This window comes from Sturnus vulgaris, chromosome 18 (genome assembly GCF_052056855.1).
Source record: "Sturnus vulgaris isolate bStuVul1 chromosome 18, bStuVul1.hap1, whole genome shotgun sequence".
NCBI lineage: Eukaryota > Metazoa > Chordata > Aves > Passeriformes > Sturnidae > Sturnus > Sturnus vulgaris.
In genome coordinates, this window is record NC_142260.1 from 3928874 (window position 1) to 3955501 (window position 26628).

Here is a 26628-nt window from a genome sequence, read left to right on the forward strand (position 1 = left end):
CCTCACTTGTGAGCAGCATATAATCTCCAGAGTACAAGAGGAAAGAGGCATGTAGAATTTGCTCTCGTTCCTGAAATTTGTAGATCTGGCCTTTCACAGAACATTTCAAATGTAACTTGGCAAAAAAATTGAAGTTGCTGAGTTGGGTATTTTGGTTTTGGGATTTTTTTTTTGGAGGAGAGATGGAAGAGGGGATTTGTTTGGAATGTGTGTTTGTAAGTTTTTGGTGTTTTAATCCACTTACTCAATTTTCTCTTTCAGAAGCTTGTGCAGGTCAGTACTTGGTGGGAAGGAGTAGCTGTCACTGCTGAATGACAAAGCATCTGTGTGTAAATCGATAATTCTCTTCATAAATGTCCACTTCTGCTAATTTAACTCAGAAAAGCACAGTACTCCATCCACACAGAAGCAAGGAGTATATCTGGGAATGTGCTGCAAAGGAAGGGTTTGGACAAAGCAAGAACTATGGTAGGAGCACAACAGCTAAAATTATATCAGTTCTTTCTATAAGGAAGTGCCACTTCCTGGGAATAAATTGCTTTCCACATTAAATATTTCACTGCTTAGAGCTGTGTTTGTTGCAGCAAAGTTTTAAAATTACATTGAGGGTTAATTAATACTGTTGGCATCTTCTATTAAGACTTGTAGGCTTTCTGGAACAAATTTGCTCCCTACTTTTTTCCTCCTTACTGAGTTTTGCAGTTTTTTTAGACTCCCTTGTTAAATAGTGGTAGTTACCTTACAGTAACTACAGTCAATAAATCTGGAGCTCAGAAGTTACCTGGAAAAATTCCTACAGCTGGAGCAGTTAGCAGGGACAAATTCAGAATCAATATGAGTAACAAAACTAATTGGCAAAACAGATGTGAAAAAAGGTATGTAACTAAATGATCATTATTCTTATAGCTACTAGTACTCACTCCTAATAATAGTATTTTGTTATTTATCTACACAATAATTGCTCTGCAGAAGAGAATTTGAATTGGAGAGAGAATCTAAGGGAATACCAGATAAGGGAATATTTAGGAGAGAAATTCAAAGTCAGTATATACTGAAAATGTGTATTATTTCCATCCTGTCTGTGAATTTTGGTCCACATCTGCTCAAGCTTCATACTTCTGTAGTGGAAATACTTGGAACTGCAGAATTTTTTGGTCTTGGCAGCACCTATAGAAGGTACAGTTGTGTAGTCATGCAGCTTGTAATGGCTTTTTTACCTCTGGTTCATGACTGTTGGAGAGATTAAGAATGTTTATCACAGCTCTGTGGTTCTTTAAGTGCCTCTAGGTTGTTTTCTTCCTCTTTTTAATTCTTCCTCTGCCCTGAAGCAAAATCTTTCACTGCAGCTTCCAGAGCTTATTTTTAAGAGTTGCCCTCCATTTGAAATGATAAATGCTAAAGAGTCCCTATTGCTGCTTCTAAATGTGTGTCATCCATATTTTATGCATGTCCCTTTATCTCCCTGTTTGGAGATGCCCCCAGCATTGCTGTGGTGTTGCCTGAACTCCAGCAGTGCTGTTTGGCTCAGCAGCATACAGGAATTTCATACCTTCCCACCCAGCCTTTGCTGATGAAAATACAAATACCCAGTTCCAGCTGAAGAAAACGGGGTTTTAGTACCTGAGGGTGAGTGTTTGTGGCAGTGACATCCAGGGTGTTTTCTTTTGCCTTGGAAGGCTCCAAGCAATGCTCTGGCTCTTTAAATGTTTTTGAACCCTTCAGAGTTCTTAGCACTTGAATCTGCTCTCTTGCCAGTCTCGTATGCAAATCCCATGTGCTAATTGCAGCAGCTAAAGCATTCTTGGACATACTGAGGAACACCTAAAACATTCCTGGACATTTTGAGGAATATTGTGGGCCCACTCTGGTTCTTAGGGCCTCCTGTCAAAGGTGCAGTTGAGTTGGTTACACAATCTATGTTCCTCAGCCAGAATGTTCCAGACTCTATCTGCTAATTCAGAAATGACTTTCTGATTTAGGGCACACACAGGTAGTTAGTAGAGAGCTCATCTTTGCTGGCTGTTCATTCTATAGGACAGAGGAGGTTGTAATTTAAGAACAATCTCATGCAATGCTGTATTCTCTCTGTCTGGTTCCACAACTCTATTAGAGAAAACTGGTTTTGGAGTCTTCCCACCTTTGCACCTGGAGGTTCTGGCTGTACAGACACTGGCTGAACCACAGATTCCTTTAGGCAGAGCTAATTCTGATAAATACTGATAAATACCAGTCTTGCTCTAAGCTGGTGACAGTTAACTACCAATTCTGAAGATGCCTCAGAGAACATGAAACACTTCTTCATCCATCTCCACTCTTTAAAGACAAATAACTGCTTTGTTCCAGCTTTAAATAGAGTTTGAACTGCTCTAAGCTGTCTGTATCTGTTATGCTGTGCTGAATTATTCCAGTACGTGTTCCATTTTCTCATGGGAATCTGTCTAACCAAAAGGTAACTTTCTTTTTTCTTGTGGGAAGCTGTCCCAGAGCAGCTGGAGAGGAAGAATTATTGTCAGCAGCTATTTACTAACACTAAAAGGAAAGAGGAATTAGGTCTCGTTTGGGTTTGCAGGAACAAAGCACATTCATGCACAAATTCAGGGTGGTGGTTTTAGTCAAAGTGTTCATACAGACAAGTCCATTTTCATGCAGCTGTTTTGTTTTATGGGCACTGCATTGGGGGAATTGGCATGGACTGCAGGAGGTAGAACCCATAACTTTTGGGGTGTTCCTCATTTCCTTCTGCAGTCTGGGCTGCTCAAGGTTTGTCCAGGCAGTAGCCAAGGTATGGCCACGAGGTAATTAGGAGTTGCCATATAAACAGAATGGTATTACTGGAAGGGGCAAGGAAGGAAAGAAAATCAAAGATGTGTCAGATCAGTGCTTAGATAGGCATTATTTATAGTCTTGATCCTTAATTACTTGGGTCTCTGTATTTCTATCTTGCATCTTCTGTGTTTGGTTTTTTTGCTCTGCACTCACTTGTCTGTAATTAATGCCCCTAGAGGCACTCACCTTGCCAGGAGTGTTTCAATTTCTGTTGCCTTTAAACAGTGCAGGGAAAGGATATTTTATTCAGTGCATGTGCAGGCACTATTGATCTGTCCAACTGTAAAACTGGAGACTGGAAATTGTAAAATTAAAATCAAGTGAAGTATATGTTAAAAATAGGAAAAATGTAACATAAAAGACACAAGAATCTGAAGTGATTTGTCCAGTCCAGACTGTGCAGTGATCCAAGAACTCAAGATTCACCTCAGGTGGCTGCAGTGCAAGCTCTACATAAGTGAGAGGTTGGTTGTATCTATAATATTTGCATAGAAATTGTTCTCAGTGAAAAAGAATTGCAAGTTTTAAATTGTTCTCCATCCTGGCCTAAATTGCCCCAAAACAGCAGCACTTCCCTTCAGCTGTACTTTTGCAGAATGTCCTGTTGCTGTATGCCAGCTGAAGTGATGTTGTATTTCTTAGGATTTTCATGCATTTTTGGTTTTGGTGTTGCTTTTAAGAAATGTGTAAGAAAACATGGTGGGCAAGGAGATGGGTGAAGATGTGAGATCCAGATTGTGCATCAGGATCTCATTTCATATAGGACTGACATGAAGCTGCTTTGGGGCAGGATGATTCCTTACTCAGCTGTACTGAATTTTTGTCTGATCTGCAAGGTTTTTGGAGCATAAACTGTACCTTGATTTAAAAAATGACAAACATCGTTACTTGATTAGTAACAGAACCACAGCCTCTTTCTCCTTCTTCCTAAGATAAAGTCTGGTGAAAAAGATCTGTGTTTGGTTTTGAATGGTTTAATTTAAATAAAGAAAACTATAAACACATAATTTTGCTATTAGAAAGGTTGAAGTGCAGGCCAAGAGAATGACTTGAAAACAAATTAGGGCCAGAATTGTCTTACAGAATTAAACCTTTATTGCTAAAAGCTGACCATCCTTGTTGTGATCCCCACATTGAAGAGCTGGTTTTGGCCAGGCATGACATGATTCAATTCCTGTCCAAATTAAGCTGCTGTGAAGTTGCTTTGCTTTCACAGAGCACTTTTTGTAGGCCATTAATCAATATCTCCTGGAGAGCTTCAGCAGAGGCTGTGGTTGTAGTTGCTCAATCACTGAGGTTGCCAAATAATCACATGCATTTGTTTTGTTTGGAAAAACTTCCTGTGATGATTTGTTTAAAAAAAACAAATCCAAAACAACCACAGCCTCTGCTTTAGGTACAGTCCAGTGATTGTATTTCCCTGGACTTATGGTCCTATCCTAATATTTAGCATCCTTCCTCCTGCCTTCCACTTGAGTTTACTTTAATTCCCAGTTGTGAATTTTTGTTGTGAACTCCCTGATCAATATCTCAACTATTAATTGCTACAACTGCAGACACTGCTTTTATTCATAGTTAAGAGGATGCATTTCTGTGATCTCTTTTTAAGAATCAGTAAATCTGACATGACTAAAATGAGCCAATAGTGTAACTTTGGGGTATAGGAGAAAAGCTACACCAGTACTGGTTATTCCATAGCCCATCATTTCTTTTCCTGAAGGAGAAATCCTTTTGATTTGCATCTCTCTGATGGAGATGGCCATTTGGATCAACACATGGAATATACTTTCTTGTGGATGCTCTAAGTGGTTCATGGGACCAGAAAACAAAGTCAACTTAAAAAGCAACAGTGTGAGCAAAATTCAGGTGGGGGTGTGGGCAGAGAAGGGAGTGGAAGCCATGTCCTGGCTGTGCTTCTTCCCTTCCCTGGGAGCTGCTGCCTTGAGAGGCAAAATTTAGTGCTTTAGCAGCACTAAAGAGGTGCTGCTTTAGCCCCTGGTAATAAATGTGCTAAATCCACACCCAATCTTGGGAATAATGTTTAGAATTTTTTTTATTTGGTGATTTTTTTTTAATTTTCGTTTTTTAACAAAAGCAGTTGGTAACATTAATCTCACAGTTAAAATGGTACTGTGTAATTTCAGATTGACCTGTGAAGTTGAGAGATATAAAAGGGAGTGTTCTTGTCACTTCAGTTAAAGGAAATTACAGCCATGATTAATGTCAAGTGGAAAAGGATTATTTTGAAAGCAAGCTGGGACTGCATAGAATAATGGAGAGTTATCTTGGAGAACACTCATGTAGAACATGAAAAGAATAAGCTAAAAATCCAGCTGAGAGAATCAGGGGAGGACAAATCTAAATTTAAAGCAAAGCAAGCTTCTTAAATAAAAGGTATTGATATATTAATAAATCTAGGGAGTTTTGTCAGATTGCAGGGCTTCTTTACCTGCTGTCTGCTTCCCACGAGTTCCTTTTGATTAATGCACTTGTCCCTGAGCAGCAGAGCATCAAGTTCTGTATTCAGTATTGCCACCTTGTTTGATCCTGATTCTTGTTTTACCTGCTGCTTGCTCTAAGCCTCACCTGCAAGAACAATGGGAACTAACACTCCTCATTTTGGGATTTTTTGTTTTATTGTCTTTGATTGGGTTTTTTTTTGTTTGGCCGTTTGTTGTTTTAAGTGTTCACCCTTTGTGGCTGCAGTGAAAAGCCTGGATGTCTGAAGGGAAGTCTCCTAGGGTTACAAAATTGGAAAAGTGAGAAAAAACAAACCAGAATTTACTATGTGTCAAGATTTCTAATTCAAACATTCTGGATTTAGGTTTTGGTGGACTCATCTCACATCCTTGAATGGTTAGAGTGGAAAATGGGGAGGGAGGTAGCACAGGGTGATGTGTGGGGAAGCACGTGTGCATTTATTTGCCTTTGTGGTGGTTCTGAATTCCATAATTGTCTCCCCTGGGCTCAGAGAGAGCTGTCTCAGCAATTCAGAGCTGCAGCCGCTGAAGAGGCTGTAGGGAAGTGGGGCTGACACCCTTCAACAGGGCAAAGAAGACAAGGGGGAGGAATGTGGGTTAGAGAAATCCAGTGTTTTAGAGAAACTCCTGAAGTCTCCAGAAGCAGAAAAATCAAGAAGGAAAAACAAAAAGACAAAATAATTTTGTAAGTAATGATCACCAATTTGATAAAATGAGCTTTTGAAAGATGGTGTTAAAAAAATAAGAATTTCAGAGTCCTTGAGAGACACTATGGCCAAAATTTTCATTATGTGTATTGCTGGTTTTGTTTTTTCCCATAGAGCTGTGTGTATTTCCTGCATAAGATCCTACAGGTTATATATCTAAATTTGAAATTCTAATTAAATAGATTGCTGTAAGTGCTGTGTAGAGAAAATTACTATGTTGATTTCCAAATTGCATCAATCTCATGCTGTCACCAGAAAAAAAAAAAAGGACTGGATCAATCACTTTCTTAAATTTTCCTCTAGCAACAGTGGTACATTTTATTACAGTGTTATAGAGCCAGGTGATTTAAGTGAATTTTATTTATCTTCAGACATCTAAAAATTAGCAGTCTAGACACCTTGTAGAGAGAGACCCAGGGGCTGGCATCCCCAGGGGGCAAATCATCCCATCCCAAGGTAATTGTGTAAGGTGGGAGGGATGAGTCACTCTGAGGAACCTGTTCCTGTCTGCTGCCCCAGGAGGGGATGTCTAGACACCCAGCATTTGGATAGTTAAGTAAGAAGAATCCCACCCAGCACCGCAGAAACTCAGATGTTTTCTTTGTTATTCACTTGAATCAGCTTTCAATTCAGATGGAATTTTCCCCTCTCTCTCCTCCCTAGACCAATCCAGTAGGATCAAGTTTACATGAACCTTTATCACACTGAGCAACTGAAAGGGACGTTTTCCAGAACAGGCATGAATACAGCTGGCATCCTTCTCCCAGCTCCCTTCTTAATTGTGCTTTTATGAGATTATTTTGTTACATTTAGGGGGTTTTCTCCCCAAATTGTGCTTTATGTCTGCTATTTCAGCAAATGCCAACAGCAAGCTTTATTCAGATTGTCAGCCAAACTGAGGATTACTTCTTGTGGAGCTGTGAAAGAGCCTAGCAAACAGCATCTGGGAATTGGGAGCTCCTGGAGGTGCTGGGTGAGTACACAGAGACAGCACAGTGTTTATGGTGGTGCAATGCAGGGAGACTTTTCCTCTGTGCTGCACGTGCTGGGAGCCAAAGCTCTCAGCCTGGGCTGTTCCAGTGCCTGCCCCAGGTTCTGTAGGAGCCCATTCCCATCTTTCCAGGCTCTAGTGTCTAATTTAGCTGCTGGTTGTGTGTCTTACTGTACAGGTAACAGGTGTAGTACCAGGATTCAACTCAACCCATAGTGTCTTTTTATGTTCCTTGTTGAAGGATGAAATCCAAAGCTCATGTGATGTCAGAAGTAACAGGATTTCCTGGATTTATATTGTTCCATCCAAGGAGGAGCCTGTTTCTAAAGCAAGAGGGGAAGGAAGAGTTTGAATCAATGACATTTCCCCTTGCAAACCAGTTTAAGTGTGTAGAGTCTTTGAGGAGATTATGTAAAATATGAAATGATTCCTGAATTGAGTTGCACTTTAGTCCTTCATGAAGATTATAATGGAGTTTGCACTGACAAAAATTCCACAAGGATTGCTGATAGAATAGCACATTCTGTATTTATAACTGATGTCTTTTATCAGAGCCATTCCAGCCCCTGGACTGCCACTGACAGGTTGCACCTGTGGCAGGTATGTGCTGGGGTTTTACTGCATTATGGTCCCTACCTGCATGGTAAATCTACTGAGATATTTATCTAATTGACTTTATGAAGGGCCTTTCATCACAGCTAAATACTTCATGGTCTTGCCAATTAAATTACATCAACCCTATAGCTGGGAGAGTTTGGGAAATTGGAGGTCACCATGGAAACCTTCACTGGAGCAGGAGCTGAAACTGCTGTGTTGATCAAGTGAGTAATCAGTTGTGTACAGCCCAAAAGCAGTGCAGTGCACCTCCCCTGCCTCTCATGGCTGTGTCGTGCTGGGCCTCTCTTGACTTTAAAAATGTTCTTTGTGTGAAACTGAGTGAGCCCTGACCTTCTCAGCTTGGCTCACAGGGCTGTTTAAGGTTAACATGGCAGCTGAACCCCAGGCCAGTTCCTGTTTTGTTGTCAGTATTGGGAAGAGGGATTAGAACTAATGCTTCTACTGTTACTCACAGAAATATTAACATCCTAAGCTTAAAATAATTGAGTAACTGAATGGAATTTCTCCAAGAGGAACAAAAGGAATAAAGAAAAACGGGGATATACATAACATGTATGTGTGTATGTCTGTACAAATAGAAAAACGCCAGGGCTTTAACCTTCCCCTGCTTTATGCCTCTGGGAAGGAACACAAAGCTGGCCTGCTGCGTGTGCAAGGAGCCTTGTTTGTTACTCTGCTGTGGAGGCAGCTGTCTCTGAAAGCTGAAAGAACATGCAATCATTTCTTAAAGGGTTAAACAAGATCCCTAAACAAATGCAGATCACCTGTCCTTGTTTTAACTCTATGTACTTTCCACTTCTCAAATTTCACTTTGTCCTAGCAAAAAGAGAAGCATCCATTTTCTAACAGAACAAACTCTCTAAATTCCTCCACACTACCAAACCAGTTAAAGATCTCCCTTTTCCTTTCACAAACTTAAGTGGTTTTGCATAGCTTCTTAGATAATAAAATTCAGGGAATACTTCGCACACCAGATCCTTCAGGCACTTCTACTGCTAACATAAACAAAAACTAAATGCAAGATTGACGTTGTTCTAAACTGCAAAATATTTGAAGATAAAAATCCCCCCAGCTGGCTGCTTTCCTCACTCCAGCCCTGTATCCATGCCAAGTGTAACTGTTGCCATGGCTGCTTCGTCAACTCATTAAAAATAACAGTTCACTCCTCTCCAACTACCCTCCCTGAAAGGAAAGGGATGTGGGCTCCCTAAATCAAACCCAGACAAGCCTGTGTGCTTTTACAGCACCACTTAAAAGGAACTCCTACCTGAACAGTCTTAGTGCCTGACTGTCAAAGGGAAAGGCCTGAACCTGTTGAGAGAATTCTTGATCTTTTAGAAGCAAAGCTTATTCTGAAAAGCCAGGATAGGGGTGGATCCAGGGAGACACTGAAACTGGCTTGTATCTTGCTGAATAACAAACACACTTCTGAAGTAATGACAAGCTTTAGTGGGTGTATCTTGTGTTGTATGAAGAACCACCCTGCCATAAAAAAACCCTCAAAGCCACACCGGTACAGTCTCCTTTAAATCACTGTTACACCCTGATGCTGCAACTGTAGCTGTGCAGCTTTTCCCTTTCCTGTTACAGAGCACAGCTCCCAGCCCAGTGCTGTTTCTGTTTTGCTTTTGCAGATACAATGTATGGAGATGCAATTGTTCCAGGCTAGAGCTGCACCTACAGGATCTTGCCCCCTGAATTGAGCCTGGATCTGCCTGCTGGGCAAGAGGACTTGCTGTGTGCTCTGGTTCTCTGGTCAGAAACACTGGAGATAAAAAGGAGCAGTGATCAAGTTACAGATTTATGTGAGGTGAGGAAAAAAAGCCACTACCTTTGTGTGACACTTTGACCCATTCTGCCACTAGACTCACACTCGGCCCTTCTCAGTCATTGGAATCATTTGATGTAGGAGCTGCACCACGGCCATTTATCAGCTTCCAAGTATCAACCTCCTCCAAATTTAGGGGAATCCTTGTGACATCCTTGGTGCCACATAGCCCAAGCCCCTGCACACAGCCTAGACCAGGACAAGCCTGGAGCTGAGCAGCTTTTGAAGCAAACACTGCTTGTTTATTTATCAACCACAGTTGATAAATGGAGGTTTCTCGGGTGAGCACAAGCCCACCACTCTTCACAGTGCTGTACCAGCTCCCTGGGAATTCACTTCTGAGAATAAGCATGAATTAGCAATAGACTCTTTTTAAATCAATCTCTGCAGCTGCTTGCCTGGATTGCAACATAAGCAACATAATTCATGGTTCAGATGTGTTCTAAATTTTTAGAGTTCAGAAGTATGCTGAAATAATCAAACTGTTTGAATTTACATACTGTTCTGGGGAGAAAGCACTCCAAGTCCAAATAGTTTCAGAGGGAAGCTTCCATCTGCTTAAAAAGCAGGTCAGATAAGACTCTTAATTTTGTTCTGGACCCAGCCTCCTCCTTTTCCCACATCACCATAAAGCACTGGTCTCCAAACACTGAACTGCATAGGAGTTATGAAGATGTTTTGACTTTTAGGAACTGATCAGGTGAGTTGGAACACCCACAGGCTCAACAACCCCAACTTCAGCCTCTCCCCCTGGGAGGGAAGGTTCTTCTGCAAGAGACCTGGAGAGGGACTTCTGACAAGGGCAGGTATGACAGGATAAGGGAGAATGGCTTCAAACAGAGTTTAGGTGAGATAAAAGAAAATCTTTACTATGAAGGTAATAGACACTGAACATGTTGCTCAGAGAACCTGTGGCTACCCCATCCCTGTAACTATTCAAGGCCAGGCTTAATAAAACTTTTGAGCAAGGTGGTCTCTTGGGAGGTTCCCCTACACATCACAGGATGGTTGGAAGGAGATGATTTTCCAGGATTCACTAATCAGAACACATTCCTGGAATTCTCAGATTTCGTACCTAAGCACCACTGCAGCTTGGACAGATGGTACTAGTGCTGTGATCAGGGCAGCAGCTGTCCAACTGTGACACTCTTTGTCACCAAAACCCAACCCACACCTGACAGGGTTAGGGTCCCTGAGTAAGAACTGCAACCTCATTCAGAATTTCAGAGGATCAAGAGAGTTGCTGTAACTGGTAGAAAATACAGGTGTATTGTGCAGTTTCTCCCAAAGCTCCTGGCAGTATAATTATACCCAGCACTTAACAAAATATTAATAAAAGCCATTATCAATTATCAGTTAAAGTGGTTTAATTTTGACTGTGACTTTACTATGTAGAATTGAGCACTCTGTTTACATTTTAAGTACAATGCCACCATAGTCAACAGAACACAGAAGTGAGACCGACCCAAAGCCATCCCATTCCAGGTTAGCCACACATTTTGCCCTTGAGCACTTAAAAACTTGAGCAGCAGCAGTAAAGATCATGAAGATGCTACCCACCTCTCCTCATCTATGGAGAGACCACTTTGATGTGCACACTGCAATAAGCACCATTTTTACACCAGTTTAAAGAACCCAGACCTGTTGCACACTGCATCAGCTTTTTCCAAGTCAGGTGATGGTTAATTCCACCTTTTTGTGGCATTTTCTACTCTTATGTTCTATTCTGCATTTTTTAGTCGTTCTTTCTATAGTTTTCTCTAGCAGAGTTCCTAACTCAGTGATCAGTTAGCAACAAGCCAAGCAACACGGCCTCCATGCACAGGTATGTAAGGCTGTAGTAAGGACATGGTAGACTGGGCAAGAATACAAGGCTTAGTTACTGTGTCAAGGAGCCCTCAACTGCCAGCTCAGCCTTCTCCAAAATGTGGCAGAAAAGCTTAGCTGCAGGTTCTGGAACTATTCCCAAGCTTTTACTTGCACATCCTTCTACCTTTTCTTCTCACCTCTGGTATAACCTCAGTTGGAAACCACTCTTTCCTCACTTGTGGCTTCTCCCCATCCTCCCTCTGCAGTGCAGAGATGCAGAGTGCATCACATGCTCCACGTACAGATTACCAGATGCACAAGAAGTATTGTGGCACCACACACCACTAAACCAACCAGCAGTAACAGCAAAGCTTAAGGATAAACTGGCAAGACTTGGAGAAACACAACACCATCAGTGAAACAATGGTAAATTTCACTTAACACCACCTTATTATACTTAAAAATGCAATTCTTGAACAGAATTTTGAATTAATTAGGATTAAATTAACCTTTTAACTGTACTTGTATTCGTTCATCCTGTTAAATTAAAGTATTGAACTGCAGAACCTTAGTGCCTGTAGTGTACACACACCTGAGCCTGCACATGGAATAAGGAGTTAAGTCTGCACCTCTGTAGTTCCAGCAGTGACTGCATCCCTTCTACAGATAGGGAAGTCATGGGTTTCAGAGAACACCACGCCATTAAATGTTCTGGGAAGCCCCAGGCTGTCAGTGCTCACCACTGCCACCCAGAAGGTGCAGCTCCATCACAGCCAGCTCCCAGCCTCGAGCCACTGAACTGCGTTTGGAGCATTCCCGTCTCTCTTAGCTGGTACTGGATCCTGATACTGACCCTGCTCTCCCCCTAAACTGCTGAATGCACCCCATTTCTGAAATGCAGAGATGGTGCCATGGCGTTCTGCCAGCAACTCAAGCTCAGTACCCTTTATGCCATCTGGCTTGCAGAGCACAGTACCTGCATGTCCTGGGCTCCACGCTGTCCAGAAGTTCCAAGGCAGTAGCAGAACTCCCTGACAGACCATGGCTCACTGTGACTGGAGCCCGGGAGCCCTTCAAAGCAAACCACCACCTGCTTTTCCAGCCACAGCATTACGAGATGCTCCAGGACAACTCCAACTCTCCCTTCCCTCAAAGCAAGCCTAGTTATCAGCTCTAGTCCTTTTCTTGGGCTCCACTTCTGCACCTCCCGTGATGCACAACAGTTTATAGGCTACAGCACTCACACCTCTCTGGCAAACAGAGCTCCAGTCCAAGAGCCACTATCCTTTTGCCATTACAAATACACCTTTCAAAAGGTTGTGTCTCGAGTATCCACAAGGACAAAAAAACTCACTGGGGACAAGGTTCTAGGAAGTAAGGTATTTTGAGTATTTAATAGATGACATTTCAAGCCTGTACAATGCAACATCATTCAACTCTTTTGTAAGGATTTTGCCAATTTGATTTGAGAAACAGGCAGCTAATAGACAAGTGCCACTTGATTCAGAAACATGCACGTGGCCTGGGGGAAGCTCAAAGCATTACCAAGTCAAAAGCACATACTCACTGATAAAGCATACATTGGACCACAAGGCAAACCCCTACCATTTCTTCAGCAGAATTCCATCATTTTCTTCCCGTCACAACACATCTGTAGTGTCTCATCTTGTCTGTAACCTTATTTAGAATTCATCTGCATATCCAGACAAGGAGTGTAAAAATATTTTCAGGATGGTCGCAACCTAAGGCAACTCCCACTGATGTTTCCTTTCTTAAGTGAACAAGTCATCAGCCAAAGCTTTTCTACTGGGAGACATTCAGAAACAAGTCAAGTATCACAATGTTTATTGATAGATACAAGTATATAAAATCAGGGCATGAACATGTCTTGATAAATTAAGTAGACTTAATTTCAGTACTGTAAGAGGGACCAATTTAAATTTCTCACCATGTCATGTTTCACACCCACAAAGACCTCTTCCAAAGGGCATTAAACCATCTCTTCGGCCGATCAGTTTTTTGTGCAAGTAAACTGTTCCTTTTAAAAAAAAAGACTTGTGCACTTGCCCAGGCTCAAGGATATTAAAACCTAGCACATAAAGCCCATTACTAGAGGTAGAAATACAGGCAAATATACTATTACGGCAACAACCATCGATTACAGTTAAGGATTCTCTGTAACAACCAAATGGATAATCAAATATTGCAACAACTCAAGTATTACACTGAGCAAAGTGCATTTCTACAGTATTCAGTGTTGCTATTCAGTTTCTAACTTAAAAACAGCCTATGATAACTGGCAGCAAAGAAGACCCTTGCAACAGACTGCTTCTGCTCGAGAACTTATGATGTAATTATTGCATGCTGCTAATACACTGTTACCTAAACATTGAAGATACTCTAAAATATTTTTATTGTAGACTATTAAGACATACTACAAAAACCTTTTGCAGAGAACATCCTACTGACATACTTCTGCTTTAAATATTGTGAAACATTACAGCGGAATGAATTTTCGCAGTGGTTAGGTCAAATGCAGTTACATCATAGCAACAGTATGTTTGCACAATTTAAGGCTTTGGCTGGTTCTTTAGTCAGCTTCTTCTTCAGATTCTTCTTCTTCAGCAGTTTCCAGCCAGGTTAACCACTGGTTTACCTGCAGTCACACAAGATTGGTTTAAGGGAGCAGGAATTGTTTCCCCATTGGGTACTTCTGCAGAACACTCATCTTCCCCCCCCACCCCCCCAACTCTTTTAAAAAGCTTTTCAGCCACACTTGCACTACATGTAGGTCTCTAGTAAATACGAGAGATTTAGTTCATCTTGCTTTTAACTTCTTCCTAGTGAAATATTCCATGAAGTTTCTAGATCTTTACAAGTCTCAGACACTACAAAAGCCTTCTCAAACACTCTAGTGCAGCAGAAATAACAAAAAAAAAAAAATCTCTATTCTAATGTTAGCAGATTTACCTGGAATAAAGCTTTGCCCTTCCCTGGAAACTCTTGAGTAATGTCTTCTTTCCATGCCAAGAAGGCTTCTTCTTCAATGATCTCCATGTCATAGAAATGAACAAAGAAGCGCAGTAACATGCCTACAAAAGTAAATTTAAACTTGGTTAGCTTTATAACCTTCTCAACAGCTTACTGAATTTTAAGAAATGTAGGGACAAGCCAATTCAGCTAAGGCCTCGGTGGACTTACCTTTTGGAAAATTATTGTTGTAGCAGTGCACCTGGAGTGCATATAAAGCACTCACTTGCAGATCAACATGGTCATGGAGGAACTTCTGCATCACTGGCTTGAAGGAAAGAAGCAGCTGTTTTTCCTGCTCGAGCTGCTCTTTAGATGGAGCAGATGAAGAATCCGATTCGTCACTGGGTGGGTTTACTTCACTAGAAATATACTGCAAGAAACTGGACAAAAAAAAAAACGAAGCTAAGTTCTGTAAACTAAGAGATCAAAGCACTTGACATTTCAAGTTCAGACAGCTATCACTAGCACTCCAACTATCCTCCTGCTTGCATCTGCAGTCAGGAGCAAACACAGCAACTTGTTTTATGGTTGACAGTGCACCACAAAATCCTTGTTTTGTCTTTGTTACAGCTCTACATTTTAGAAAAACACATGGGCCGAGACTTCCTCCCAAAGAAAATACTTCACACTGATGCAAGCCTGGAGACTTAATTTTCTTCTCAAATACAATGGGATTTTACTAGAGAGGGTTCACTCAGAACCATCTGTCTCCCCATGTACTGCATCTCAGATTTCTGCAGAGCTATGTTTGAGTCTTTACAGAGATAGTGCCTTACTAGTAGCTTAACCAAACAAATATCTAAAATACATCAAAACAGCATCTCACCTGGTCATCAATATATTCACAAATCCCTTATCTACATGAAGCTTGGGTGAAATGTTATCTTTAATCCACTTATAGATGGCTTGAGGGGATGGATCCGATTTTATTTGCTTTAGCAGTTCCTTCTCCAGTTTCAGAAGTGGGAACAAGAAGCTAAGCCCCTTCCCTTCCAAGATCTCCAGCATGCGGTCCTTGTTCTGGTCAATTTCTGACATGGAAATAAAGAAGTGTAAGTGCTTCTCAAGAGCTCCAAGTGATGGGTCATGGCTCCAGCCACCCCTTAAGAGACATCATTCTTAACAATAACCAAGATAATCCTGCACGTTATTTAACATCTCTAGGATCAGGTGATAGAAGAACTCTGTGGCAACTCTTACCTGGTAACATTTTCTGCATGTTCACTTTGCTTTGTTGGAACAATTCTGTTAGCCATTCACGGTCTTGTAACTTAGCTAACTGCTGAAGACAGAGCAGGAAGAGAGGGAAATGGGTGCCACTTTCCAGTGGTTGAGCCAGTTCGGAAATGCTCACCAGGTCTGAAATAATGGCACGGGCTGCAAACTGTGCTAAGTAGGATTTCACCAATGGGATGTCCACCTCCAGTTTGGGGCACTGGTCCAATACATTCAGGAATGCCTAAGAAACAGTACATATATAAGATTAAGTACTTCTGTTCCTGTGCAACATAATACTCATAGTACATTTTCTGTAATCACTTGAAAAGAGGGTCCCAGGTTCCAATTGCCCACATACTGTATCTTCCTTTAATTGCTTCTTGTGCCCCTCACAGGTACTATTTTTACCTCCTCACATTAACAGGACTTAAAAATATTTGCACACTGCCTTTCCAGTAGCTACACACCATGAAGAGACAAAAACAAGGACTCCAAGATTATCAGACCACAGTACCTGCATGAAGTTGTCACTGGTGGCTATTCCCTCCTGCTTGAGCAAGCTGATCAAAGTACTTGCTTTCTCTTTGTCCTCATCTGATCTATCTAGGGATTGAAGGATTACTTTGCTCAGCATCTCAGGAATGAAGTGTTTCGGAGCTCTCATTTCTCTCACAGTATTGACAGCATCATTAGCATTTCCATTGTTCAGATACTCAGTCACAACAGCCTCCTGGAGAGGAAAGAAGTACAGTTAAACATTCTTTTTGAAGAGCATATCTAAAGCTGTAAGACTCACTAACACACTAACTTACAGTTTGTTTAAGCAGCTCTTCCTTAGAAGGAGGTGGTTTCTTGGTGGTCTTTGCAGGTTTCTCTTGTATAAGTGGTGGATTTGTTTTAAGACCAAGTTGAGGCGGCTGAAAAAGAGACCAGAATTTGTTTCATTGTAGCACATCTACCTTTGCTTATATCAAGTTTTACAATACAAAGTGTAAAAAAAGCAGATGGAGCTCAGGTTTGTTTCAGACATTCTTTACTCAAGTCCTGCTCTGTGCAATCAAAGACTTCTCTCTCCCTTCCCACACTAGAAATAAAGTTTTCCAAGCATGAACAGGAAAGTATAGCCAACAACAGACAGGAATTTTTCGTATTTACCTGTCCCAAAGGCGGTGTCTGAGTGCGTGGTGGTTGAGCACTGGGAGGAATCATAGTTATCTGGGGCTGAAGCTTTGGCACTTGGTTTTTATTCATTAGAAAAGACTGAGCAGGTCTCAGGCTAATCTGTAAACAGTAAGTCAAAGAAAAACTCAAACTGTTTCAAGTATTCCGACCAACAATACACAGCCATGGACTCACTCCAACTGATCTCACTGAAGCATGACTCCATTTCTACAATATTAATACTCGAGTACGAATTAAGCCACATAGTTCTGAATCTCCCCCAAAAGCAAGTTACTGGCATTTAGTTCAACTGGTATAAAAACCTAGAAATGCTCCTTTTAGATGCAGTATGTTAGAGACCCAAGAAGATAATCAGCATGTTTGCTGATGTATTTTAAAGTCAAGATAAAACTACCAAATTGCTCAGAAATTGGGATACAAGTCTGGTTAACACTCAAAATCACAATGCAGTTTACTCTGCATTTGAAATTTTGCCTATTAGCCAGTTCTAAACAAAAGAAAACAAAACAAAACAAAAAATTAACCTGGTCCAGCACTTCAGGGTTTCTAAAGTTCAGGATTTTCTGAAGTTTTAATTAAATGTATTGTTATCAATAGGATGCATGGGAACTGATGTCAGAGTAGTGTTCTTGGAAGTGTGTGGGAAGGAAGGGACACCCCAAAAAATTGCCCTCATAGCTCAGTCTTGCTCATAGGACGCTGGATACCCTAAGGAAAGTGAGGGGAGGGGTAAAAGGTGAAAGAGGAAGGGACAAAGAAGGAGGAGAACGAGGAGGAGGAGAAAGAGTTCCAGCATTAGTCCTCATAATAACGCGTCTTGCTATAATCATTGGGCAATATTTAGAATAGGCTGTAAATAATGTAGGCATGTCATGTACCTCATCTGCATTAAGCTGTCCTTTCTTAGAAAACCGAGGTGGCATATCCTTCGACTGTCCTTGTTGCTGGGATAAGAGTCCCTGATTCTGGGTATGGTAGAGTTGGCTTTGCCCCTATTTCAGAAAGGGAGATATAGAGAAAGAAGTGCAGATGATGGAGTGGCGTACATCATATGGTAAGTAGTACCAGAGGGACCAGAGGAACAAAGATTCTATTTGCCAGGAAGGGAGAAAGAAGGAGCAGGGGTGGTGGGAGAGTAGCATCTATCCCTAAAAACAGGGCTATCTTTTAAATAAAACACACCGTTCTGACCCACCAAAGCCACATGCACCTTTTTTTGCAGTTAAAAAAAAAACAAAAACAAAAAAATGTCCTTCTTGCATCTTTTGTACAATTTAAAAAGTGGTTTAGAATTTTTGTATCAGCTGAGCAACAGTTATCAGAATCAAATCTGAATAGGTCTTTCAACATAAAGAGACTACAATCCATAACATACGCATCTCAGGAAGTGCTTCTAAACAAGCTAAAGTCACCCTGTGAACATCTTCCTTACCTGACTTTTCAGAAAAGATTTGCCTAGGTCTCCAAACTGGGATTGAGCAGAAGGCATGAGGTGACCCCCATGGCCATTGAAGAGTTGGTTTGAACGATGGCGTCCCATGGTGGGTGAGAATCTATCCTGAATAACCCCTGGACCAGTACCAATTCCGCTACCTGAATCAGCAAGGAGACCAGTGACAGTTTTAGTTCCTACTCAGCACAGCAGAGCCACAGCCATCCCAGCACCCCTGCCGTGTGACTGTACCTGGCATTTGTCCAAACATATCAGCAAGCCCTCCGAGTGGGTCCCTGTCAAGTTTCATCCTGGGTGGCATAAAGGGTCCCTCCAGAAAGAAGTCGCTTCGCATCCCTTGAGACATAGGAGCAGGAATAAAAACTCCCAGATCCTTTAAAACAGGAATTATAATTTTGGTCAGTTTCAAGTAGCAGCTCTAAGATAGCCAAGTTTTTACCCCCCAGCTACAGAAGTCCATCTGGTTTTAACCCTTAAGGCAAACTGTGTGATAACTATACCCAAGTGCACAGCACTGAGCCAGGCTCCGGGCCTTACATGGAACACTCACTTTTACTGCATCTTGACGGATTTGATTGATAGTCTTTGGTCCATTGTCAAGAAAAGCTTTGCGAGGAACCCAGTTGTGTTCTCTCAACTCCACAGTATCCTTGGAAAAGAACAGGGTATTATTAGGAAAGGATTCAAAACAATTTTGCAGGAAAAAAGCAGCAGGAAACCAATTTATCATCATACCTGCAGCAGGAAACGAATCCTTGCTGGCAATTCCTTACTTGACATCAAGGAGCGCATACGGGCAAAGTACTGATCCATTAAGGACTGGGGGAACAGAAATTAGAAGTTGGGATAATTCTATCAGTGCCTTGAATGTTTTCATGAGACATTCAAGACAAAATAATGAACAAGCTGCCCTTTCCTGCCATCTCTAGCTCCTTGATGACAGAGTTTAAAGATCGAATGTATCAAGACCTTTCAGAGATAAGCAACACAGCCAAAATTCTCTTCAATTTAAGCTTACAATCCAAACTCTCATCTCTTCAATCATGTAGCTGTGCTAAAAACAGATCCTCAGCACATCTTTTCAAACAGTGTTTAGAAAAACAACAGCCTCATTTACATGATTTCCTGATGACCCTAACTACATCCTGGTGAGATATTTAAGTGTTTCAGAGACTGGCTTTTTCTATCAAGACAATTGTCTAGGAGCCATAGTTGGCACTCTTATCTTAAAAATCAAACCTGTTTTGTATGTATGAATACTGAATACAAAAGATTCAGGCAATCAAAAATGTTAGCCACATAATTTAATTAGGTTAATGACTGCATTGGAGAGGCACATACCTTGGCTTTTGCATGATCTAATCTAGGTCCCACTGTCCTCATTATCTGACAGAGGCACTCCAAATCCTCCCCCATATCTTTGAGTTGAACTCTCTTCTTCTTTTCCAAAAGCTGAAAGAATAAAGGAGAAATTTAGGATTTAAAAAGTTTATAAATGAGAATTTATGATAAGTAACAAACCTTGTACACTGACACACACAAAAACATTGTTTTGCTCTGAAGGCAAATGGACGTAATTTTATTTTAAGAACTGCCAATTCATAAACGTGTGTACTTAGAAGCACCTATGGCACATACTTCTGTCTAGGCCAAACTCCATTTTCACTTGGAGTCAATTCCTACAGCTTCGAATAAAGCCGATTTTACTTCTTAATCATGCCAAAAGATAACAGTAAAGATGGGTAATCGTCAGGAAACGTTTTTGTGGCATTTTATGCTCCTGCTCCAAGACTCCCCAAGCAGCATCAACATTTGCAGGTTTTTTTAAAGTTCTGTTTTGCTCCAATCCCCCTCCTAATAAGAATACTCACTGTTTTGATGCACTTATGAAGGATAGATTCATGAATAAGATCAAGCTTGCCAAGTTCTCCAATGAATTTGATGTTCCCCAGCATCTTGATCTTGGCAATGGCTCTCTGTTCCTCCTCCTCAGGGAGGAGGGGACCATCATGCTTATCATAGACTGGAAAACAAAGAAGCCTGTTTTACATGGCTGCGGGAAAAGACAACAAATAGATTCGGTATTAAACTGGTTTTAAAACTTACTATCAACATTTCTGGTTCGGTTTTCAAATTCATCTTGAAGTTTAGATATTAGGAGGCGTCTGAATGTCTACAAAAGAGAACAAAGAAAACAATTAAGCTAACCAGAGCAGCTACAAATGCATGCAAAATTTACTATTCCAGATTGAGAGATGCACTCACTGTGCTTTGCTTCTGTCCTGGATGACTCTCTGCTGATGGGCCATCAAAGTTGGGTGCATCTTCTGCCAGTCGCAGACATAGTTGAGCGTACAGCGAGCTATACTTGGGCTCTTCAAGGGCTTTGTCTACGATCTACAGACATTCAGGGTGAGTAAGGCAGCAGCCAGGAGGGTGCAAATGTTATTAGGAAAGTGAGTAGCAAGACAGAGAATGGATTATTACCACTCATCTAGAACATCCTGTTTTCTGCTAAATCAAACACAGAAACAAGTACAGTCCAACACCAGTCTTAACACTGAAGCAAAGGACAAAAGCCATTGCATGCTTCTGAAGAGCCTCTATAACCCTTGGCCAACAAAACCCAAGTTTATTATCCCAACACCTAAGCTAGTATCACCAATCTGACCTCGTGTAAAAAAGTGATGTAACAATTACATCAGTGTCCCAGGAGGTCACCGGGGCAGCCTTCCCAAAACCAAGAGACTTGTTCCTCAGGAAAGGAGGAAGGAGGACCAAGAAAGTAAAGCATCTAAACTAGAATCTTACATTATTAAAAAAAAAATAATCCTAGAATCCCTATCACATTTAGTGATCGTGGAGACTTCTAAATGAGAAACTTAAAGCATTAAACGTACTTCCTCCACAGTAGATCCTTTTTTACACAGAAAGCAGGGGTGAGAGGTGGTGTTTGATAATCCAAATACACAAAAGCATTTTGCATTCTACCTGTATACCCTCAAAGCCAACCAACCCCCTACTTTTTAGCATGCAAGAAAACTGTAGTTAGAAGAAATGCAGCCAGCTTACCAGCAGTATGACCCCTTTTAGGATGAGCTTAGATTCTACACCCACATTGAGGAGCTCAAGGCATAGCTTGTCAAACTTTTCAGGAGTAAGCTTATTTAGTATGCTAAAGAGAAACAAAAAACCAAAAACACAAAATATAGATATTGTAAGCATGCTAGCAATCACTTTAGACTCCACTTATCTTTTTACTTTTAAAGTCTATTAAAAATTGAAAAGTGCAATTTTCCATTCAACTGCTTTTTATTTTGAGATCTTCAGACTGTGAAGTATCATTGAAAACGCTTATCTGCTCACAAGAAGTACTTTAAGTGTTTGCTGTTGCTAGATTATCAGGTTGGTTCCTTACTAAAGGACACCTCCTCCAAACTCAAGGCCCACGTCTTCCTTTCCTCCAGCCCATTTCTCAGGTACACATTGCTAATGAAAACAGCACAGGAAAAAGTAATTTTGTGAAGAACTTACCCTCTTACTTTCCTGAAGATTGCATCATGTCGTTCTTTGTCGTTTGCGGAGTCGTCATCTCGTCTAGTGCTTCGTGAAGGAATCCATTTCTGAGCGTTTTGCCCTGGGGTTTTCCCCAGGAACTCGCTGCAGAATTTTGAAGAATACGGTTGTTAAAACAGAAACAAGTGATTTAAAGAACTGCCCTTTTAACCTTTCAGTGTTGCCTTACTCAAACCAATTCCATTACTTGCTTTGTTGAGAGCATGCAACCACCCGTATCAACACTGCAACATCTGCTGCGCAGGAAGGTACTCACTCAACAACATCAACCCCAACACCCAAAAATGTACTTCACGCTTTTTATGTTAAATACATGAACAAGCCCATGCACCTCCTATCAACCATGAGGTACACTTTAAATAGTACAGACTAGAAAATATTTGAAAGTCTTGAACTTTGTAGGTATTTCAGGTACAACTTTAAAGCTAACCTATTTTCAGTTCTATATTCACCATCACACATGCTCTGACTTTGAAATCGTGCAAATCCAAGAGCAAGATGACATACCTGTTGCTGGCAGTCTTGGGATAGTGCTGAGGTGCACCCCTACCACCTCCTCCGCCTGAAGAAGCACTGTTAAAAACAACCATGGAGTCCTGGCTAAGTCCAAACATCTCAGTTTTGGTATACACATCACACTAATTTAAGATCTCCTCAAAGGAGATTTTCCATTGCTAACTATTCATTAAAACAAACAAAAGGTACCTGAAACGAGAAGCACCCCCTTCTGCAATCGCACTCTCCACTTTGGCGGCTTGACAACGAAGAATCTTCAAAAGAATAAAATTAAATTGACGGGGTAGGGAAAAACAAAACCTAGAAAGACAAACCAAGCAGTCATATTACACTTGTTTACTATCAGTCATAGCGTCTTATTTTAAAAAGTACAAACATTTGTTAAAGAACGAGAATCCTCCAATACTGAACTTTAAAAAAAGTAAAGTAAAAGGGAACTTTCATTCATGCAATACTTAGGACAGCCACAAGAAAGGCCGATTTCATCATTACAGCCATGTTTTCCAGCGGGGGAGGAGAAAGACAAAAGGGAATCATGGACTTAGCAAAACCCTCAAGTTTACCCAAAGGCCAATAGTACAGGCAGTGGAAAACGGAAGTACTTTTTCCTGGTTACACAGCACAATGAGTCCTTTATTGACGTGATTTAGAAACTATGATTTATAATGGCACGACAAAGCAGCCAAATTCTAAAGCGAAAAGGACAAGACAACAAAAGGCACGCTTAATGCAGCAAAAGGCGTGTATTCTGCATCCAAATGGCGTTCTAAGCCACCAGATAATGAAAACAGGTACCGTCACTTTCACCTCGCAGAAAGAACCTCGCTACATTGCTCACGCAGCAATGGGGCCAGAAAGGCCTGGGGTGGGAGGGGAAGCCTGAAGGCGTCCCGGGTGCGCTGGGGGCCCTGGCAGAACCGAGCGCGACGAGTGCCGCCCGCCCGCCCGGCGCGGGCACGAGGAGCGGCGACAACATGGCGGCGGCGAACAAAAGGCTCGGCCGCGGAGGGCGCCCCCCGCAGGCGCCGCGCGGCGCCGCCGCTCCCCCCGCCCCGCCCGGCTCTTTGTTCTCCGCCAGGGCGCCGGGCGGGACCCGCTCCCCCGCACCACGGCGGCCGCCCCGCGAGGCACGAGGGAGAAGCAGGCGGGATCGCCCCGCACCGCGGCGCCCGAGCCCCCAAACAGGAAACGTGGGCGAGGCTGCTGCCGGCTGACGCGGCGCTTCGGCAGCCCGCTCTCCCCTCTCGCGAAGGCAAGGTAATTTAACAATAGTAATAAAATAATTAGAAAATCCTCTCGTCACCTCCCCAACAGCAATGTGGATCCTCAGACCTCAAGCCGCTATGTGTACCGCGGCTACTCCGTCTCATGGAGACCCGGGGGGCAGTGCGGGCGCCCGCAGACCGCGGCCAGATCACCATCCTGCAGCCGACCGGAGGCAACTAAAGGCATGGCCCGTGCACACAGGCACTGCCCGATCCCGTCTCCCTCACTCTAACCTGAAACGCTGCCTCTCAGCCTCCTCTCCTCGCCCGGCGGGGGCTGCCGAGCTCCTCCACCCCTTCGCTCAGTGGCGGCGGGGCTCTTAAAGCCGGCAGCGGGAGCGGCCGCCGGCCCGAGCCGCCATTTTGTGCGGGAGAAACAGACAAGCAACTGACAAGAAAATGGCGGCCACTCGGGCAGCCGCCATTTTAGACTGCAGCTGCAGCAGTACCCGCTCACTCCCGGCCCCAGAGCCGCGCTTCTCCCGCCACTCCCGCGTTTCTCACCTTCCCTAAGGCCTTGTCAGCTTCCCCGGGTCCCGGCGGCTACCAAGGGCAGGGGAAAAGGCAAGAAAAGGGGGGGGAGGGGAAGGGAGCCGGGGACCGGGGCTGGGGAGGGGAAGGGGGGACGCGCGGGACAGGGCGAGTCTCCGAGTCACCACAGCAGCAGCAGCACCGGCCCGATGCCTCCCCCCGCCACCTCCATAGAGCGCCGACCGCCGCCGCCGCGTCTCGGGCGCTCCCCGGCAGCCCCACTAACTTTATCACCCTTCACGCAACCTACCCCACCTCCCGCCGGCACCCGCCAATCGCCGCCGACCGCTCCACCCGTCCTGCCAATCACAGCCGAGGAAGGGGGCGGTGCCAGGATCGGGGTGGGCGGCGGAGGGAGGAGGTTTGGTTGCGCCGTGCCGCCGCCGCAGTGCAGCACCGGTATTCACGAACGCTGGTACGCCAGGGGCTGCCGGCGCCACTGCGCGCAGCATCGAGGCCTGCGCAAGTGGCGTAGCCGCTCCATGGCGGCCGCTGGGCCGCCGCGTCCCTGTGCTGTTCGCTGCCGAGCTGCAGCCCTCACAGAGCTCCAGTGCCAGAATTCTGCCATGCGAGCTGCAGGCACGTTCACAGACGAGTACTTTAATGTGTATATGCTAGTATATATGTTTGTAACATTTTTGTTTGTTTGGGGTTTTAAAAATTTTATTTAATAAATTTATTTAAGCCCCCTCCGTCAGCCCCCATTTCAGATTTGGCTGAGGTAAAAAAATGAGCCGATAGCAGACGGTAGTCCTGGGCTTGCAGTCAGACTCGGAGGAGGATGTTTGCTATCTGAGCTCCAGGAGCCTGTCTGTACGGATCCAGTTTCAGGTTTGCTTTTGGGGTTTGGAAACTATTTCTCTGCATGTGCTTTTGGCCGTGAACCGGCCTCTCCAGGGCTGCAGGCACCCCTCGGACAACCAGGACTCGGGAGAGACATTTTTGTTTGTCGTGGTAAGTACTCAGCTAGTGGAGTGTTCCTGCTCAGTTAAACAAAACAAAGATGGCCAGGCTTCCAGCTGTAGGTGAAGTTTGAGTCATGGAGACTTCCAGAGACTCACCCGTGAGGGGTTTTATCCTTTAACAGCCCGGCCTCCATCCCAGGTGGTGGCTAAGGTGGCTTAGACCGTGGCTTCCCAAAGGTGTAATGTATTTGTCCTGGATGGGGCTGGGCAGAAAACAAGGAAAGGTGAGGAGAAGCCCCACAAACACCCACATCTGCTTTGTTCACACATCCGCCTTCTGCTTTCTGTTTGTGTGACTCACGGTTCAGATGACTGGGAGAAAGTGATCCATGGAGTAACTCCTGAACCGTGCAGATGGCAAGTCCAAACACATGATCCTGCAGAACTTCCAGTTTCTTTCCAAAGCCAACCTAATTTCTAATGCTTTCAACACAGCATGCCACGGTGTCCCAAGGGTTATGTAAGGCCTAAAGGGGGCTGTCATGCAGGAGTTCTCATGTTGCATCTTACCTGGGATGAAGCTTCTTCAAGGTAGGTTTCTCCATATCATACCTGTAAGCATTAAGCACAATTTACTCACTGGATTGTGTTATGGAAAATCTCAGACAAACTACCTGAAAGTAAGTTTTGTGCTCAAACATGTTGAATAAAGGTGACACAACTGTGACAGGTACTTGTCATACCAGAATTTTTATGTAATGACACTTGCCCACGTGTAACAATAACCACACTACTGCAAGAGCTTGGACTTCAGGAATAAATGTGCAAGAACAGAATTGTGCAGAATGCCATTGAAATCCTTGGAGTCCATCTTGAAAGGAGGCAACAGTGGGCACAGAGGAAACAGCAAAGTCAACCAGATTTAAACCAATGTTAAAACCAATGAAGGTTATTGAACGCTTTCAGAGTAAAAAGCAATAAAAAATTACTTGCAAATCTTAGAAACAGAGGTGAAAGCAGGGATTTTGGTTTTGATTGGAATGGCAGAATATTCTCATTCAGTGTTTCCAGCATAAGCATTCCAATACTGTTAAACTGTAAGTGAAAACTAAGAATTTTTATATATTTGGGGGGGAGGGCAGGAAAGGAAGAGGACCGATTGGGAAACCTGCAAAACATAGTAGGTACATAGTGACAAAGTGTCACCTTTCATTGTGTTTTTTAAAGCACACTATAAATACTTATTACCATAACAACAGAAAATCCCCCAACATTTGGTCAATAAGAGAATAGCAATGTTTTCTCAGAGCTGTTGGTTGTTTTTTTAGGATGGAATGCTGAAGGATTCAGCAGGATATATGGTGTTCCATAGCTCACACTGACTTTAGCAGGTGAGAACCAAAGAAGTTTCTGAGCTTGGCTGCTCATAGCATCCCTTCACATGTGTCACACTTTGTCAGCCTCAGAGACCTGCTGCACAAGTACAATTGGTGGAGGCAGTGAACCATAGTGCAGAGGACAAAAAAAATTGTGAAATGCCTTCTATTTTATACATCTCACCTTCTCCTTAAATTCCTTTGCTTCATGGCATGGGAGACACCATTATTCATGTCTGAGAATGTAGAAGCCAAATTATTTGTTTGACTATTTGACAAAAAATTTACTTGAAGAATCTTTTTTCAGTCTGTCC

At 42.9% G+C, this 26628-nt stretch overlaps 1 protein-coding gene, 2 long non-coding RNA genes and 1 other non-coding gene across 20 annotated transcripts in view; 2 read left to right on the forward strand and 2 right to left on the reverse strand.

Annotated features, from left to right (window-relative positions):
- Positions 1-6436: 6436 nt before the first annotated feature.
- LOC106853244 (uncharacterized) lies at positions 6437-13311 on the forward strand. 2 transcript variants are annotated; one of them, XR_015807519.1, is made up of 2 exons: positions 6437-7825; positions 9257-13311. It is a non-coding gene; the product is annotated as an uncharacterized LOC106853244 (long non-coding RNA). The 2 variants fall into 2 exon arrangements; XR_001403106.2 differs by having other exon boundaries at positions 6437-6986.
- EIF4G2 (eukaryotic translation initiation factor 4 gamma 2) lies at positions 13088-24279 on the reverse strand. 4 transcript variants are annotated; one of them, XM_088175454.1, is made up of 22 exons: positions 24007-24279; positions 22427-22537; positions 22229-22294; positions 21680-21805; positions 21218-21320; positions 20411-20542; positions 20252-20318; positions 20017-20168; positions 19487-19597; positions 18881-18964; positions 18696-18794; positions 18377-18518; positions 18125-18285; positions 17571-17684; positions 16666-16791; positions 16323-16427; positions 16025-16240; positions 15493-15751; positions 15119-15323; positions 14461-14672; positions 14230-14351; positions 13088-13915 (listed from the first exon to the last, which is right to left on the reverse strand). In XM_088175454.1, exons 8-22 carry the CDS (start codon positions 20098-20100, stop codon positions 13850-13852), a joined length of 2106 nt encoding a protein of 701 aa, XP_088031580.1. In that variant the 5' UTR covers positions 20101-20168; positions 20252-20318; positions 20411-20542; positions 21218-21320; positions 21680-21805; positions 22229-22294; positions 22427-22537; positions 24007-24279; the 3' UTR covers positions 13088-13849. The 4 variants fall into 4 exon arrangements, with proteins under 4 accessions (XP_088031580.1, XP_088031581.1, XP_088031582.1 ...); XM_088175455.1 differs by having other exon boundaries at positions 22427-22491; positions 24007-24257; XM_088175456.1 differs by lacking the exon at positions 17571-17684 and having other exon boundaries at positions 24007-24272.
- Positions 17359-17529, reverse strand: LOC148221695 (small nucleolar RNA SNORD97). The gene has a single exon (XR_015807606.1). It is a non-coding gene; the product is annotated as a small nucleolar RNA SNORD97 (small nucleolar RNA).
- Positions 24280-24435: 156 nt separating the features above from the next.
- Positions 24436-26628, forward strand: part of LOC148221696 (uncharacterized) — a 32846-nt gene continuing 30653 nt past the window's right edge. For 9 of the 13 annotated variants that reach the window (XR_015807506.1, XR_015807508.1, XR_015807509.1 and 6 more), the window contains exons 1-2: positions 24620-24987; positions 26267-26329. This is a non-coding gene — a long non-coding RNA (uncharacterized LOC148221696). The other 4 variants (XR_015807504.1, XR_015807513.1, XR_015807505.1 and 1 more) reach the window with 3 other exon arrangements.

Excerpts from the sequence above, each read along its gene's own strand:
- EIF4G2 (XM_088175454.1), bottom strand. The coding sequence starts at position 20,100 with ATGCTGGGGAACATCAAATTCATTGGAGAACTTGGCAAGCTTGATCTT. Across the intron at positions 19,598-20,016 it reads TTCATAAGTGCATCAAAACA|CTTTTGGAAAAGAAGAAGAG; the intron begins GTGAGTATTCTT and ends TTATTCTTTCAG. Across the intron at positions 14,352-14,460 it reads CAACAATAATTTTCCAAAAG|GCATGTTACTGCGCTTCTTT; the intron begins GTAAGTCCACCG and ends TTACTTTTGTAG.